We start from the raw sequence: 16,919 nt of genomic DNA, 5'->3' as shown, positions 1-16,919 counted from the left end.
ATTCTTACTGGTATTGTTTATACTCACAAGTGCTTTTAAACTTACAAGTGTTCTTTCAAAAGATTCATCATCTCTAACAGAGAGTAGTATCAAGTTTGTCTTGGATGCAGAACCTTTTTATAATCCAAACAAAATCTTAGTTGCAATACAAGTTTAAAGAGACAACAGCAAAATTGTCAAAGGTTCCTTTTTTTCTTTTTAAAATTTCTCTTCTTAGTGTAGAGATGAGGAACCTAGGAGACTCACTCCCAGAGGCCACTCCTAGGGACCTTCCTGCCAGAAGGAACACATTTTGAAACTTTTATTCTTAAAAGCAATTTATCTTGGCAAATAGGGGACTCAAATCTGGAGCTCACACATGCTAAGGAGCTATTCTTGAGTCACACCTTCAGCCCTGAAGACCACTGTTCTTCAAGAACAGCGTAGGAAGAGAGGAATATTATACAGTGACTGAGGTTTGTAAAGCTGTCTCTCTGTTCACAGTATGTGATGAAGACTGAAGTGTAAGCAGTGCAGTCTTCAGAGTGCTGAGCTTACAGGAAGCTTGCATTTCTTGTCCCTTATGTGCCTTTTTCTTAGACTGCCTATGAGTATATATTGTTTTCCTAAGTGGAAAAATAACACTATTTATTTTAAAAGTGGATTCTCAGTAACTTTTTCATACTTCTTTATTTTGGTTGTACTTAAAGCCTTAACCATTCCTCTAGCTTACTCAGTTGAAATAATGTCCTTACTCTGACAAAAACAGAAGACACTGAATTCCAGGGAAAGTGGACACCTCTCCCACCCCCATTTCTCTGTACTGGATCAGAAATCCCTGCAGGCTGAGTTGTGACTGGCCCACAAAAAAAGCACTCTGTGCTTTGGTTCCCGTGTCTGTAACTGCTGTTTACTTCTAGGGAGCCTCTGTCCCTGCAACCTTCAGACCCCGGAGAGAACTCCAGAAGTGTCTCCATCCTGGCACCTTCCTCTCCTTGCACTGAACTCAACTCAATTACACATCGATTTGCTGATGTACTACCTGTTTCTACCTATGAAACTAACTGTTTCTACCTACAAAACTAAAGTTTCATGAAGGCAAAGACAATAATTAGTATTTGCCAGTGTGCTCTGCAATGCCTGGGACAATGTCTAGCAATTGTTTATAAACATCTGTTGAGTGACTGTTGAATACAGAGCCACATGAAGACATTCTTTTATAAATAGGTTGTCAAAGATCCTATTTTCAGTACTGTTTATATTTCTGAAAGCTTCAGTATTGGCCCAGTGTCACACTCATGACACATACTTCATAAAAGCAGCATTAACTGCCCCATGGCTTACAGATAAACCTATTTAAGGACCACTGGTCCATTATGGGGAGAGCCTATGTCTTGGAGAGGAGCATTCTGGAAGATTAAATGAGGCTTTGTCATTTCAACATTTTCTAGAGCTTCCCAATACCACCGTTACTTAGCTAAATCATACTACAGAAAGCTCATCGCAATGTCCTGATCCTTACCACATGCCTCCCACACATACACTGCTAAGCAGCCACTGAGGTAGAAGCCATCTTGTCAGGCATCCAAACAGTGTAGTCTAACAATGGCAAACCAACAGTCTCAGAGGCGCTTTTACAACTAAATGGAGATCTTAAAAACACCAAAACAAACAGTGTAAGAAAAATAACCACAGAAGGTACCAAATAAGCAGAGACATAACATTTTAAATACTTCCAAATATTTGGTTTCAAAGCATAAATGGAGCATGTGGGCTTTCCACATCTTTTCCTGCCAAGTCTCAGTAAAAACTGACTACACTGCAGTCATCTGAAACAGCTGCTAGCTCTGATCTTCAAATATTTGCTTTCAAAATACAGACCTATTTGCACTTTACAACTCAGATGCCTGTATGCTCCCACTATAGCTGTGCTGAGATAATCCTTCTCCAGCAGACTGCTGGCAAAAGCACGGGTGAGAATTCCTTCAGATGGACAGGGCAGAATGTTAAGCTTGAAGGTGGGAGCTGAGCTGCGCTGGGTTTCAGGGCCACTGACAAACAAAGTGGGGATGCCAGGATCCGTGATGGAGGGAAGGCTTGATGTCCCCACGTACAACTCTGAACTTCCTGAAACTCCATTTCATGTTCAGCACGCTGTCCTCGCAGGAACTCAAACATAAACCACCAAATCTGCCTCACTTGGGGTTGTTAGAAGGCCCAAGCCACAGAGAAAGATTTTAGTCAAGAAATAAATCTAGTGGTTTTAAACAGTATTTCCCACTTTCTGATGTAATTAGCCTATGTATGTAAACATGAGAATCTGGCTGTGTATGGTTTTGGCCTCTTAGGGCTCCGTAGACTACGGAGAAGACCCTTGTCTTGCAGGGCCATTCAATGGTTTTCACGCTGCGTAACAGACAACAGCTTTCCTTGTTCAACTGCAACAAAATGGGTTTACTCTAACCTATCAGACAGCAGTCAACACAAGAACCTATCGTCTGTCTTCTGTTTCTCTCCAATCTGTCACTTGAACCTCGTTCTTAAAGGGCACTCAAAAAGGACAAGTGGTTATGCCAGTCACAAGAGTCTGTCATCTTATAAAATGGTAGTCCTTCTTTACCCTATTCTTATTTATTTTATTTAATTTTATGCATATAGGTGTTTTGCCTGCATATATATCTGCACCATAGGCAGGCACGTCTGTTACTCATGAAGGCCACAAGAAGAACATTGGTTCTCTTGGAATAGAATTACAAATGGTTGTGAATCACCATGTGGGTGCTGGGAACAGAATCCAGGGCCTCCAGAAAAACAACCAGTGCTCAGGACTACTAAGCTGTTTCTCCAGCCCTTGAAAGAATGCAAGTTAAGAAATACCTTGCAGTTCAGAGACTAGATTAACGAGGGAACTGGGAACTGCTGCCATTTCCAAACTTAGCTCTCCTCTTTTGTGTTCAGCTGTAAGAACAACCCAGACACTTAATTCCAGATGTCTATCTTTTCCCAACCTTACCTCTTTATGCACCTTCCAACTGTCTACTGTCACATTGAACAGAGCTTTGAGGGCCTCAATGGCACAGTCTGTCTCCTGAGGTGAGAGAGGAGGTCCATTATGGTCTATGGCCGACTCATACTCATCGGTCCACTTGATGCTAAAGGCACTTTCCAAGATCTGGGTTAGCAGCGGTAGTCCCTGGAGCTCGTAGCGCAATTGTGACCTGATGTCAGTGTGCAAAAGTGACAAGACAAAGAGCAAGCGCAAGTCAAAGCACTTTATGTCATTGATAAATTTTCGGTCCTTGCACTTTCTCAGGAGGTTACAGAGCTTTGCAGCGAGATTCAGTTCCAGGCTAAGCTGCTGTGCCATCTGACTATTGAACACGATGTTACACAGACATTTCAATGACTCCACAATAACTGGGAACTCTGACACCTTCTCCAAAGAATCATCCGACTCGTGGAGCTTGGCTAGTCTCAGCAGTATTTGCATATTTTCCTTAGTTGTTACAGGAACTAAAATCTTTTTGTCTCTGGAGAGAATGCGGAGTACTTCCAGGCAGGACACTTGACAAGTTGTTGGGACATCCTTTACAAGGACCTTAAATATGCCTTCACAGAGTTTCTGAAAAACAAGAACAAGTATGCCAAAATCATTATTTGGCTCAAATGATTTCAAACAGAGTATTTTCTACCAATGCAGGTTAAAGATATGGCTATAAGATCTGGCTTTATTTTTATGTAAATCATAAAAATATCAGAACCAGAAGATGGGTTCTGTTTTGTTCACATCTCTCACTTGTTGTACAGAAATGGAAATTAAGGTCCAGAGAGGGTGAGGAACTTGCACCAGGCAGTGGATCAGCAACACAGGACGAGCTGGAGATGCAGTCATTGCCTTCTGGGTACTGGGTTTTGTATTTTGTTTTTTTTTTAAAACCACATATTTTATCTTCAATCACTAGAATAAGTAATCTTCGATAGCTTTAATCTTATCAGGGCAAATCACAGCTGTTCCCTCTGGAGAGGTGAGGCTAAAGCTGGGAAACTAGTCCACAGCTGGGGGGGGGGGCAGGGAGAAGGGTCCCCATGGGGAAAGAGGATGTTGGCTCTCGTGGAGCTGGAGTTACAGGCAGTTATGAGTCACCCAATGTGGGTGCTGAGACCAAACCTGGGCCTTCTGGAAGAGCAGCAAGCACTCCCAACAGCTGAGTTCTCTCTATAGCCCTTATCTTGTGTTTCAAAAGTATTTGTATTATTGCCAAATTTAGTAACACTGGCTCAAAATTCAACCTTAGCTTTCTTTTTAAACTGCAGGTCTGCATCTCTCATTCACATACAAGCCAAGCAAGTGCTATCATTCTACTGGGGAGGCATTTCTGTACTCCAGTATTTCCATCTATTAGCCTGTCATTAGAGTTTAACTCCTCACAAAGAAATGACCTGGGTCAAACATCATTTTGCCAAGATCCCCAAGGTCATATACTTCCTGATACAGTCTAGTCATATGGAAATGTTAACACACCTAATAAAAATGTTAATTTTAAATGTAAATATGTTCTCTAACTAAAGGTATAAAAGAGCTTTACATGACAAGCTGAAAACAAATTCCATAACCAAGTCAACTCTATCCCGCCACACCAGACAGCAAGGCTTCCTTTTACTGTTTTAACATCACTGTTAAGGCAGTATTTTAAATGGGTGTTGTCTAAGACTAGAGGTACATATGTATGGCAGTTATTAAAATTATATAAGGCAGGGAAATTCCTCCATATCAGATCTGCCAAATTTAAAACAAATACATATATCATCTCCTGTGGTATAATCTAGGGAAAGTCAAGCAGTCTGTACCACCATACAACTCTTTTCAAGAAAAAAATGATCTATCTTCCTACATAAGAAACCTAGAATACAGGACTGGAAAGACAGTTCAGCCATTAAGAGCACTGGTTACTTTTCCAGATGCCAGCCTATTCCGATTCCCATCAACCACATAGAAGCTCAAAACATCTGTAACTACAGTTTCAGGGGATATAACACCCTCTTCTGGCCTTCATGGGCACTGCATATGGGGCAGGCATACATATCAATAAAACACCCATACGCATAACAATAAAGAATACTATAGAATTAAATATAAAATGTAATATGTGAATATGCTATAGTACACAGATACCTATTTTCTAAACAAAAAGCAACATCAACAACAATGAACACCTACACAGTCCCTTTCTTCTTCAGACACAGAGGGAAGACAGCATGGTGGTGAATTAGAATAGCCAAGGCTACACGCAGACCAAAAGGACTGGGAAACTGAAACCAACAAAGAAAGTGCAAGAGTCCAAGACACCTACAGAGTTTATACCATAAAGCTAAATAAAGGCTCACCACAGAGCACCCAGAACCAAACACAAGAGTTTCTGCTTCCCAGCAGCTGTCAATCCTAGGTTCTCCCGAGCATGTCATTTCTCACGGTCAACATACCTCACATAATGACTGGCAGATACCAGGTTTTAGCTGTTAACTCATCCTTTTCTTAGGTAGTAACCCATGGCTGCTTGGTTGCACCAAGCTAGTTTAGAGACAAGGCCTCTTGAGCTCCTGCCAATGCAGTGTTGTTATGATCTAAGACAGAGTTTTACCTTCTCCCTTTTCCTGTCCCTGTCTACAATACAACCTAGACATGGCTGCCCAGTCTAGGCCATTTGTAAAACTCTCAGACTCTGCTTAGGCTTGAAGTCTGACTTGACAACCTGGAAAGAAATGTACTCTTCCCACAACTCCACCCCCAAACAATTTGTGGAGCAGAGCAATTCACATGCCTGGATGGTCACCTCAGAACAGTTATTTGAAAGGTAAAAGGTAACACCTTAATCCCTTAAACCACTTCTATCTTGGCTGCCACAGTTTAGTTACACCTCGAACAGAACACACATCTGAGCTATGGGTCTAACGCCTGCACTCTCCTAGTCTTCCATGCCCCCTTTCTATCCAGTGGACCGTATGGTCTGCTGCAAAGTCTAAGCAGTGACACTTCCTATCCAATACCAAGAGACAGGCTAATTTGTACACTCACTTGTTCCTGTCTTTAGCCATAATCAATCATTCCCTAGGTATCTCTCGTATAAATGCTAGCTGGTGTGGAGAGACAATGGTAAAGGTAAGGAATTTAAGAGTCATGGGGAGTGTTACAAGGAAATATAAGCCGCACTAACGTGGTAAGTGCTCTCATAGATCTAAGCCTGACGTTTCTTATATCATTGACAATCTGGATTAGCTGTTTTGTGTTTTAAGACATTTATTGGCACTTTTAGTCTCTACAGCATGTTAATAACACACCAGCACTGCCACCAAGTCATCACAATAAAAAATGTCCACAGGCATTGTCAAATGTCTTCCCAGGAACAATGTCAACTCCCTCACGGAGAAACCCTGATCAGCCACCTTGCACAAATTTTCAGTATGTGGAATTTCCAAGGCATCGGAGGGGGAGGGGAGTCAGGGATGAACAAAGGCAAAATTCTGATGCTGAGCAGATCACAGGCTAATGGAAAAAGCCGAAAATAAATAAAGCCATAATTAATATGAGACATTATGATTGGAAGTAGCCAGGATGCTTTGCTTAAGTAACTGGAGACATGTTAGTTTGGGTGATGCCCACAGAAACTCTGAATGTGAGAAACTGCTAAACACATAGAGCAGAGGAAAGCAGCATGACAGAGCCAGGTATGTCTGAGGTGTGGAAAGCCCATGGTCGGACTAGCAGCAGGCTGCTGTGGGCTGAGACCTGAGGTAAGCAGGAACCAGGTCCTGTGGAGTCCCCAAAAGAGTTTATGCAGAGAAGAAATAAACCCAACTGAAACGTCAAAACAGAAAAAAAAACAACCTGGCTGTGTGTGGAAGAAACTGGAAGAGAGCAAGCACAGCTTCAGTTATAGTGGTAGCAGCAGAGAGAAGAAACAGACAGAACTTTGCTGTCTGTGAGAAAATTCCTGGCTTAGACAGGCTTAGAGAGCTCTGTAAGGACACGGTACCTCTGAGATGCTTATAAGAATGTCAGATCGGAAGCTGAATATATGTGGGAGAGCCTAAAGCAGTCACTGAAGCTCTGCTTCTGTATGAGGAAGAAACACTTCAGTTATGACTAGATTAGCCTGTATAGAGGAAAACAGAAAGAAAAGGTACAAAAGCCCTGGAAAATGCCAACGCCATGACTGGTCTTTAAGAAGAAACTTAGAACTGTGGGTGTTTTGGGAGACAGACGAGAGCACCTTAAAGATAGAATGATCAGCTGTTTCAAACGCAGACAAAAGATCAACTAGCCTAGGGATTTAGCAACAATAGATCACAAGGACCTTGATAAAGGCATCGGAGAAAGTGGACAGTTAAGACACAGGAGAAGAGAACTGTGGTGGTGACCAGAGGGACTGTGTGGTAGAGAGACAATGTCTTCCTTTCTTTTTGTAAAGAGACAGACAGACTAGGCTGTGTCTGTGTGATGACAGGGATGGAGAGTTTGGACTTACTCCAGAGGGAAACAAGGAACTTGCAGTAGGGTGATAAGCAGGGAAATGATTAGACTTGAGTTTTGGGACAAGCACTAACTTAATGTGGAAAATGATAAGCAAAAGATGAGGCAGGCCCAGAAGCGCAGCGAGCAGTCACACAGCTGTGCAGGAGCCACACTGAGATACAGAGGTTTGAATGAAGACAGAAGGGGAAATTGGGGAAGGGCAGCAACAGGTGTACTGATGGACACCTGGATGGATGGTTCAGAAAGGAAGGGGAGGAAAGCCAAAGAACCTCCCTGTGTACAGCTGGCTAACGTGGCCAGCAGTATTCACTCCGAGGTGAGGGACATTTTCAAGTTGGCAGCAAGCAGACAACACTGTTGATGACAAGACTTCTCTGACATAGTCTCACAGTGGCCACGTCAACTAAGCACATGCAAGCTCAACAGCTAGTGAGAGGTCTGAGTCCCTGTAAGTGATCTTTATAAACTATAGTCAACTACCAGTATCACAGTATCCTTGCTGCAGGCACAGTACTTTGTTTATACATGTATGGGCCTCTCCAGGGGCCTTCTCAATTTCTTATTTCCCATATTTAGTATGTCTTCTCAACTGCTCACCTTGTTAAATTATTCCTATCTTAAAAAATAACACCATTTTTCTCCCTATCCCAAAGCAGAAAGTAACCTCTCATTGCTCTGAGTCCAGAGTTCTTGATATCTCGGCTGCAGATCTGAACATGTTTGACTCTGAACTGTTTTTGTGGAGGGAGGGAGACCCTGTGATGTATATCTGCTCTTCCCTGGATATGTCAGATACACTGAGTGTGTGCTGCAGAATGTTATGTCCCCAGTATTTAACAGGTGGCAAAAGCTCTGGGTTTCACTCCCAGCTGCCACTTCCCTCAGCTTTATGACTGGGACAAATGACAAGCTTCTCTAACTTCCTCATTTGTAAAGAATACCTATCTTGTGGGTTATTAGGACAATTAAAGGAGAGGACATGTATGTGATATTTGTCATATACAAGAAATAATATAAAAATAAATATTTCTAACATTAAAAATTACTGTGTTAAATTAGTCCACTGAATGGGGGTTGTAATTTAACCCCCTCCTTAAACAGACCTGCACCCTTAAACACAAGTCTAAACTTTTCCTCTTATTTAACTTTTTGCTCTTCTTTTGTACTGGTAATGAAATAAGCTATACTTCGGTCTTGCACTTTCTCTTCAGTGAACACGGACTTTCTCCTTGCTATTTTCCCTATCCTGACTTCAGTCCTGCATCATCTGCACTCACTAGATTCAACTAGGACCCTATAGAGACAGGATAGGATTTCAGCCTTAAAATAGACCATACATGTTATTTGGGGACATGGCCCCATGACAAAGTCCTAGTGCATCTTCTCAGACTATGACGATACTAAAATACTAGGATGTACATGTTAAAAATGCATTACAGATTACAATACAAAAGTCATATGAATTTTAAATTGTTAAAGGAAATGTCAAAGAAATTTTATAGTCAATCTCCCTTGGATGGTGCTTTTTGGCTTCTCAAGGTTATGCTCACACTCTCCACCAGACGTCAGGGGAATATATTCCACAGGGATCTAATTTTAGTTCTTAACTGGAACTCAAGGTCAGCCACCTGAATCTGATAGTTCTCAACTTTTGCCCTCTGTGTACAGCAAGTGAGCAAAACCAAGAAAGAAGAAGAAGAGCAGAAGTGATGAGAAGAACGGAAAGAGGAGGAAAGAAGGAAAGAGAGAGGGAGAGAGGGGAGGAGGGAAGGGACCAATGGAAGTTACTACAGCAGTAGAGAGAAGTAAGTTAGTAATTCATTGTCAGTTCTGTAAGAGAACTATTCAAAAGATACATTTTAAAAATACTAAACAGTTAATAAATTACTGTTAGAAAAGTGAAGTATACTTTTCTTTTTTAAATGAGCACACTGTAGCTGTCTTCAGACACACCAGCAGAGGGCACGGGATCCCGATGCAGGTGGTTGTGAACCACCATGTGGTTGCTGGGAATTAAACTCAGGACCTCTGAAGAGCAGTCAGTGCTCTTAATGGCTGAGCCATCTCTCCAGCCCATGAAGCATACTTTTAATAAAGGTTATAGAAAAGGATTCTGGGGGTCAAATGTGACTATTTTTTTATTTTAAAAAACTAAGCTAAACAAATTTTCTAAATGAATACTCATCTTAATCCATGTTTACTTATATCAAATTATACTGATACATTTGAGGAGTTTTCCTACTTCATATTATGAAAGACAAAGTAAGTCTCATCTTTATTTACTAGATCTTGGCTCTGTGAGTGAAGCTCTATTTCACTCTTAACTTCTCCCTCCACCTTCCCTTCTTGGATGTATGCATTTGTCAGAAGGACAGTTCTATGGCTAGGTTCTGTATCTGTCAGAAAGACTGAGCATTCTGAGAAACAATCATGAAACTGGTTTGGCTCAAACTTCTTTGCTAATGAGCAATCCTGAGAATGACATGCTGTGGCATCAAACATTCACCAACAGATGGGAAAGACAGCTTAGGTGCAAACGAACACTTATAAACCCATCAGCTGCCTGTCTTATCTTGACTGGGTGAGGGGGGCAGAAAAGCATACGTAAGAACATCTTCTCTTCAAACATAAAACCAGTCCACTACTTTTCTCTTACTATTTAAGTGTCTTTATTTTCTAAAAAAATCCTTTTCTCCACACTGTATGTGTGAAACTTTAGTCTTGAAGAAAATTTGTGTATGTAATATTGGCAGTTAGAGAAGAAATTTCTTCATTTCTTGCATGTCACAATTTCCCAAATGAGAAAAAAAAAGTTTTAAGAGAAATATTAAATGGAAAAAAAAGCATCTCTTTTGGGTTTGTGAGCAGTAAGAGAACATGACTCAAATAATATATAATAGTAGAGATTTAACATGTCAAATGAGTAAGGGGCTAATACACAGCAACCTAAGCTCTGTCTTAAAAGGCTGAACGAACAGTGCAAGTGGCTCTAAGAGGAAGTTTCTTGGGAGGTGCATTATTAGACAGGAGTAAGGTGTCTGATGGCTGGGAGGAAGCACCAGAAGAATGGAGAGCACCAGGAGCGGACCAGAGAGGAGCGTGCTAAAGCAGAGCCAGTCCAAGTGTGGGTGGTACAGTCAGTGATGGCGGGTGCAGGGCACCTCAGAGGGTCACCGCATGGGAGGACACAGAGGCCCTCACTATAATATCATGTAAGGTCTCTTGAGTATGGTCACTGAAGGCAAGAGGAACTGAAGCCTTGCTCTGGCCCCAGATCTTCCACACAAGTTCCTCACTTCAAGTCCTCTCGTCTCCATCCAGCCCCTTGTAGAGAGCATGCTGTCTCTATGCTGGTCGTCAGCTCAGTGTCTAAGTTCTGTCTATACTCTGCATCAAATCTCAAATTCTGGACACCTAAGTCAGAAAATGAGATTTGTAAGCCACACAATGGGTCTTTCTAGCCGGATATGGTGGAGCACATGGGCTATGGAATCACAGTGCCTACGTCTGAATCATGGCCTACCAATTCAGTAGCTTAAGCAGTATTTTCTCTGTGTGCCTTTGTCTCCTCTCCTGTAAGACAAAAAAGCCACAGTATTCACCTTAGAGCTCTGTAGTGAGGGTTAAGTGTGCACACAGATGCACAGGACTTTAAGACGAACAGGCATAGAGTATACTGTATCTACGGCCACTTCTTTTTTATACCAAATGTTTTCAGTTCACACAAAGTCAGTTCCATTAAAACAATCTATTTGTTTTTGGAGTACATATTCACACTTGTGCAGCCATCATCTCTATCTAATTTTAGAATATTTTCACCACTCTATCAGAAACTCAATACCCACTAGCAGTAAAGCCAGACTCCTCTTCTTCCCTAGTCCCAGCACCCTGGCAACCACTGATCTATTTTCTGTCACCAAGGATCTGTTATCCAAGATGTTTCCCACTAACAGAAATCATACAACATCTGTCTGGCCGCGTGTGCCTGTGTTTCCTTCACTTAGCATGCTTTCAAAGTCCACTCGCCATTAGCGTGCATCAGTTACTTTATTTCTTTAACCAAGTTAACGGTCTGTAGAAGGAATATACTGTGTTCATCACTTACATGCTGATGGGCACCTGGGTTGTTTCTACTTTCTTATTATTTTGTAGCAAACCTTTCTCTCTCACACACACCACACATAGTTTTGCATGGACTATATCCACGTTTCTTTTTGTAACACACTCTCAGTACCTGGGGGTACAACTGGTATGTCAGACAGTAACTCAGTTTAACTTTGTGAGTAACTGCCAGATTATTTTCCAGACTGGCTATACCACTTCCTACAAGCAGTGTGTGAATGAATGCTCAGGTGTTTCCACACTCTTGTCAATATTGGTGACTGCCTCCTGTTCTAGCCTAGTAGAGGTGAGCTGATTTTTATATGGCACTTTTGATTTACCTTTATCTGGTAACTAATGTCAATTTTTATTTTGGAAACTTAGATCTTCAGTTTGCTGTTTATTTTAAATTCAGTTGTCTTCTGAGTAAGAGTTCCTAGGGCTGAAGAGATGACTCAGCAGTCAGGAGCATTTGTTGCTCTTGGAGAGCATCTGGGTTCAGTTCCTACCATCTACATGTTTCCAACTATCTATTACACTAGTTTCCGAGGCTCTGATTCCCTCATCTGACCACCACAGGCAGCAAGCATGCATGCAGCACACATATATACAAGCAGGCAAAACACTCATACACATAAAAGAAACTTAAATAAAGCTTCAAAAATTTTTAGGCAGCTTCTTAAATATTTTAAGTAAAATGTTTTACCATATATGATTTTCAAATATTTTCTCTAATTCTGCAGATTATCATTTTTTTCTTCCTGGTAGTATCTTTTAAAGCACAAATGTTTTAATGCCAACAATGTCTAGTTTGTCTGTTTCTTCTTTTGTTTATGTTTTTGTATCATCTGAGAGAATGGTGACTTCTGTTTTCCCCAGTAAGTTTTAAGTCTTTACCCCCATAGATTCAGATTTTTGATCCATTTGCCTTTTTGAACACAGTGTGGAGTAAGGTAAGGATCAACCACATCATTTCTACATGGTTTTCCAGGTAGCACTTCATTTGTTAATAGTCAATGTCACTTATATGCTAGCTCCCAGTCTTCAACGCCAACACTCTGTCCATTTTGAAACTGCTGAGTCTGCCTCCCACTCCTCTCTGAGACATGTAGCTCAGGATGGACCCAAACTTTTGAAGTAGCCAAGGCTGGCCTTGAGCCCCTTATCCTCCTGCCTCTACCTCCCATATACCAGGATTACAAGACACCCCACCATACCCAGCTCCATTTTCGTTTTTCTCCTCCATGATCCTTTAAGCTATTCTGGCCTGTCAATTTCTAACTAGAAGCCATCTCGAATTCTGATCGTACTAAATTAGTAGATCAGTGGGACAAATACTAATACTCCAGCAGTAGGAAGACTTCCATTCCATAAACATGGGATGTTTTCATTTATTTAAATCTCCTGAGTATTTAATTACTCTCAGTGAAGCCTTACAGTCATCAACATCTGAGTTATGTACTTAAGTTGTTACTTTAAGGCAGTGGTTCTCAACCTATGGATCTAGACCCCTCTGGGGTCAAATGACACATCTCACAGGGGTCACCTAAGACCATCAGAAAACACAGATATTTACATTATAGTTCATAACAGTAGAAAAATTACAGTTAAGAAGTAGCAATTAAAAACAGTTTTATGGTTGGGGTCAGTACAACATGAAAAACCATGTTAAAGAGTCATAGCACTGGAAGGTTGAAAACCACTGTTTTAAGGCTTACTATATGCATCTTATTGGATCTGCTCCAGATTAATGCTAATTTTCTGGAAGGTATAGAAATATTCCTATGAAGTAGCCATCTTTTATGTAATTCTGATATACGTGTGTGTGTGTATATATATATGTATATATATATATATATATATATATATATATAATCTGCAAATGATACAAATCCAACAATAATTATAGTTACTACTTTCATCATCTTTAAAGAAGCCATGTAAAGAAGAATAAGCTTATGATACTTTTATTTGCCTTATTTATTATCACTTCTGGGTCTTTTGATTTGTTCTTGTGGATTCCAGCTACCATCTGGAGTCACTTCAGTACAATACAGCTTTGTTCCCATTCACCTTTGTGTGGGTCTGGCAAAAACATTGTATTTATATATACTATTTGCTCACCATAACATTACAGACATTCTGTTTTACACAGATGCTTTTAAAAATCCCTAAAGGGGACCACATGATGGTCCAGCTGGTAAAGCACTTAGAAAATAAGCCTGTCAGTTTGAATCAGATCCTAAGAGCCCATGGTAGAAGGAGACACCAACTATTAAAAGCTAAAGAGAAGGAGAAACTCTTGAAGGTAGCCAGAGAAAACTGAGTGAACTGAGAAATGTAAACGCTCCTAAGAAGACGGCCCTCACCTCACTGCCTAATGTTCTTTACTGTGCCTGTTTACTGGGGAGCTCTCTACACATTCCACCAATTTCACTTCTCTTAACTGAATTCCAGAATTTTTTCAGTAAATATTTTCTTCATTATGTACTCTTGGGGATAAAAAATGTGCTTATTTAAAAAATAATTCTGGTAAGTTTCATTGGGGTGCTAGTTTCTAGAGCTCCATATACTATCATGGCTGCAAAATGAACTTACTGGCATGATCAGATGAGAAAATATGCCACCCCCAACTCTACAATTCCACTGTTCTTATCACCCGAGGCAGGTACCCTAAAAAGTAACATAAAGATCACCTAGGAAGATAGCCAAGGAAGATGGCCAAACAAATAAAGTAAAAGCACCTTGCTGGCACGCCTGATGACCTGAGTACTCTAGCCTGGAACCTACGGGAAAAAGCTAAATGTGCCAGAATGTATCAGTAAGCCAGTGCTCCCAAGGAGCTCACTAAGAGGTAGAGACAGGAGGACCAGCAAAGGCTGGCAGTGCACAACACAAGTCCCTAAACAAGGTGGGGAGTGAAGCCACCACTCCAGGAACCAGGCTGGAGAGTCTCCATTCTCAGGTCTTGCCACATGGTCCTGTCCATTCCCACGTGCACATGTGGGAACATGAGCGTGCGTGGCATGCCGCAACACACACAACACCACACACACACACACACACACCACACACACACGGTAACTGTTTTTAAAGATCACAATAAAGATCCTAAATTAGAAGCGCTTTTCCGTCCTTTCCCTAGATTCAGACCTTCAATTAGCTTTCTAGCAAAAACATTGACAGTGAAGGTACAGTCTGGAATAAAACTCAAATTGTTGATTTGTACTATGGCTAGGGCATTCATTCTGCCTAACAGTTAAGATCTGTGCTAGGGTCTGCTAGACAGGAGCTTGAAAATAAAAACCGAGGTATTGTGTGTGCATGTTTGAATGGGATTAAAAATATTAAAGCCATCATCTGTAGGGTGAGGGGCACACAAAATCTTGCATATACTAGAAAGCAATCTACAGCTGAGGAGGGAGGGAGGGAGGGAGGGAGTGGAGGGAGGGGGGGAAGATGAAGGAGGAAGGCCGCTGAAAGCCTTGGCTAGGCTAGAAACCATTCTAAAAACTACAACTCTGTCTCCAGCCTGAAAGATTATGTTGAAGAGACTAGTTTCAGAGTGAGCACTGTATTTGTACTATGTACCTATGTGTTTCTTTAGGTAAAGGCATCACATAAATTTTGATTCAAATTTACAAGCCATATTAAGCTTTTTTAAAAAATAAAAATTAGAGTTAACAATTTCAGAGGTAAAAGCAAAGGCTTCAGAAAAGCATCCATGCCTCGAGCTATGCTACCTACAAGTGGACTCAAAGCAAGGATTAAAATTCGCTCCTTGGAACATTTCCATTCAAGAAGGTAAGTACACACATTCACCACTTGTTTTCTATAGTCCGCAGACAAGCGCCCGAGCACTTATGTATCTGTAACTGAGGATGCACCAAATCAAATGGCAGAGGTCAACAGCCAAGCCAGAAATCTAAGCCTAACATGGGTCCCAGAACAAAGGACCACGGAGATACAAGTGTGGGTATAGATGCCACTAATATGCTGGGCGATCCAAGTCTAAAGGGAAAATAACAACGAAATCGAATAGCACAGTGGACTTTTGTATTCAGATACATTACTCCACTATACAAACTGCTCTTAAGTTAAACTATTCTAATGTAATATAGTAATCAAGAAAGTTCAAATTTTAGGGAAAAAAAAAACAATTAAAAATGCGAAAGCATTTGTACTATTTATCCCCCAAATCACACTATTCTAAAATACAATTGTATTTTATACTGTGTTATTAAATAATTATGGTCTTAAATCAGTTCAATCTATTATAATCCAAAAGTTTAACAAAAAAATAAAAAAAAAAAAAGCCTACTCCACTCAGTAATAGTCAAGCAGCAAAACGTAGGATTCCTGGATGCACTTTCTGCATAGTTTTATCAGAATGGCAAACTGTGATCACCCAGAGATACTTTGTATCTTGCTTCCTCAGTGAACAACACTGCAAGTGTAGTCTGCAATTTGATGGTGACTAGAATTAAATAAAACACAAAGCCACACGATACGCTCAGTCCCAGGAATTCTAGCCTCACTCAGCTTCCAAGCTCCTTCCCATATCCTAACAGCATTTAATGTAGGTGCCTCTACGCGTGTGGGAGCTAGTCACTAGGAAGAAGTCACCCAGGCTTACTTTCGCCCATGAAGAGCTCACAGCTTCAACTCAGCCACTGACCCACCATAAGTTAAGAGAAGGAGTCTTACAGTCTGGAAAATGTTGCAGTTGAAGATGTAATGCTCACTGTACGAGGAAAACATGCGTTATACAAGGAGACTTGCCAACGGTGAGAACGCAATCTTAGTCACAGGTCAAGGGGGATCAAACATTTTACTCCTCTCTCCACCCCGAAGGACAGAGGATGGAACCCAGAGCCTCACACATGCAAGACAAACTGTGACTGAGCTGTGAGCCAACCCATCATTTTGTGACATGTCTTTTCCAAATGTTATTGCAATACCTCACTGCTTTCGGAATGCTTTGTTTTAAAAAACCACAATAAGAGCCCTAACTATCTCAAAATGTGGGTTTCCAGACTATTCACCATTGCCTTTCCCCATCCACAGATTTGCATGTACATCTGTGTATGCGCGGACAGGTCATCTCCATCCAACACTGAGGGGAGGATGTAAAGCGAAGGTGCTCTACCCGAATCTCCATGACTCACAGCAACTGTCACATCTGCATCAGGCCAACACAACCATTAGAACTGCATCTCACTTCATCCTTAAGAAAAAACACATACCCCCTTTGCTAGCTCCCAACTTAAGCTGACTCTTTTCCCCCAAAGATTTATTTACTTTATGT

The 16,919-nt window shown here is 41.1% G+C and overlaps 1 protein-coding gene across 11 annotated transcripts in view; it reads right to left on the bottom strand.

Annotated features, from left to right (window-relative positions):
- The window catches only part of Ric8b (RIC8 guanine nucleotide exchange factor B), a 97,825-nt gene that overhangs the window by 65,154 nt on the left and 15,752 nt on the right, over positions 1-16,919 (bottom strand). For all 11 annotated transcript variants that reach the window (XR_013106256.1, XR_013106253.1, XR_013106254.1 and 8 more), the window contains one exon: positions 2,993-3,601. Coding sequence is in view for 7 of the 11 variants with exons in the window: in XM_076919788.1 (XP_076775903.1) it covers positions 2,993-3,601 (609 nt within the window). In the remaining 4 variants the exon portion in view is untranslated. The remainder of the gene's footprint in view (positions 1-2,992; positions 3,602-16,919) is intronic.

This window comes from Arvicanthis niloticus, chromosome 22, assembly GCF_011762505.2.
Source record: "Arvicanthis niloticus isolate mArvNil1 chromosome 22, mArvNil1.pat.X, whole genome shotgun sequence".
In the NCBI taxonomy this organism is placed as follows: Eukaryota; Metazoa; Chordata; class Mammalia; order Rodentia; family Muridae; genus Arvicanthis; species Arvicanthis niloticus.
Note: the sequence above shows the minus strand (reverse complement) of the source record. Positions and strands in the feature narration are given on the sequence as shown.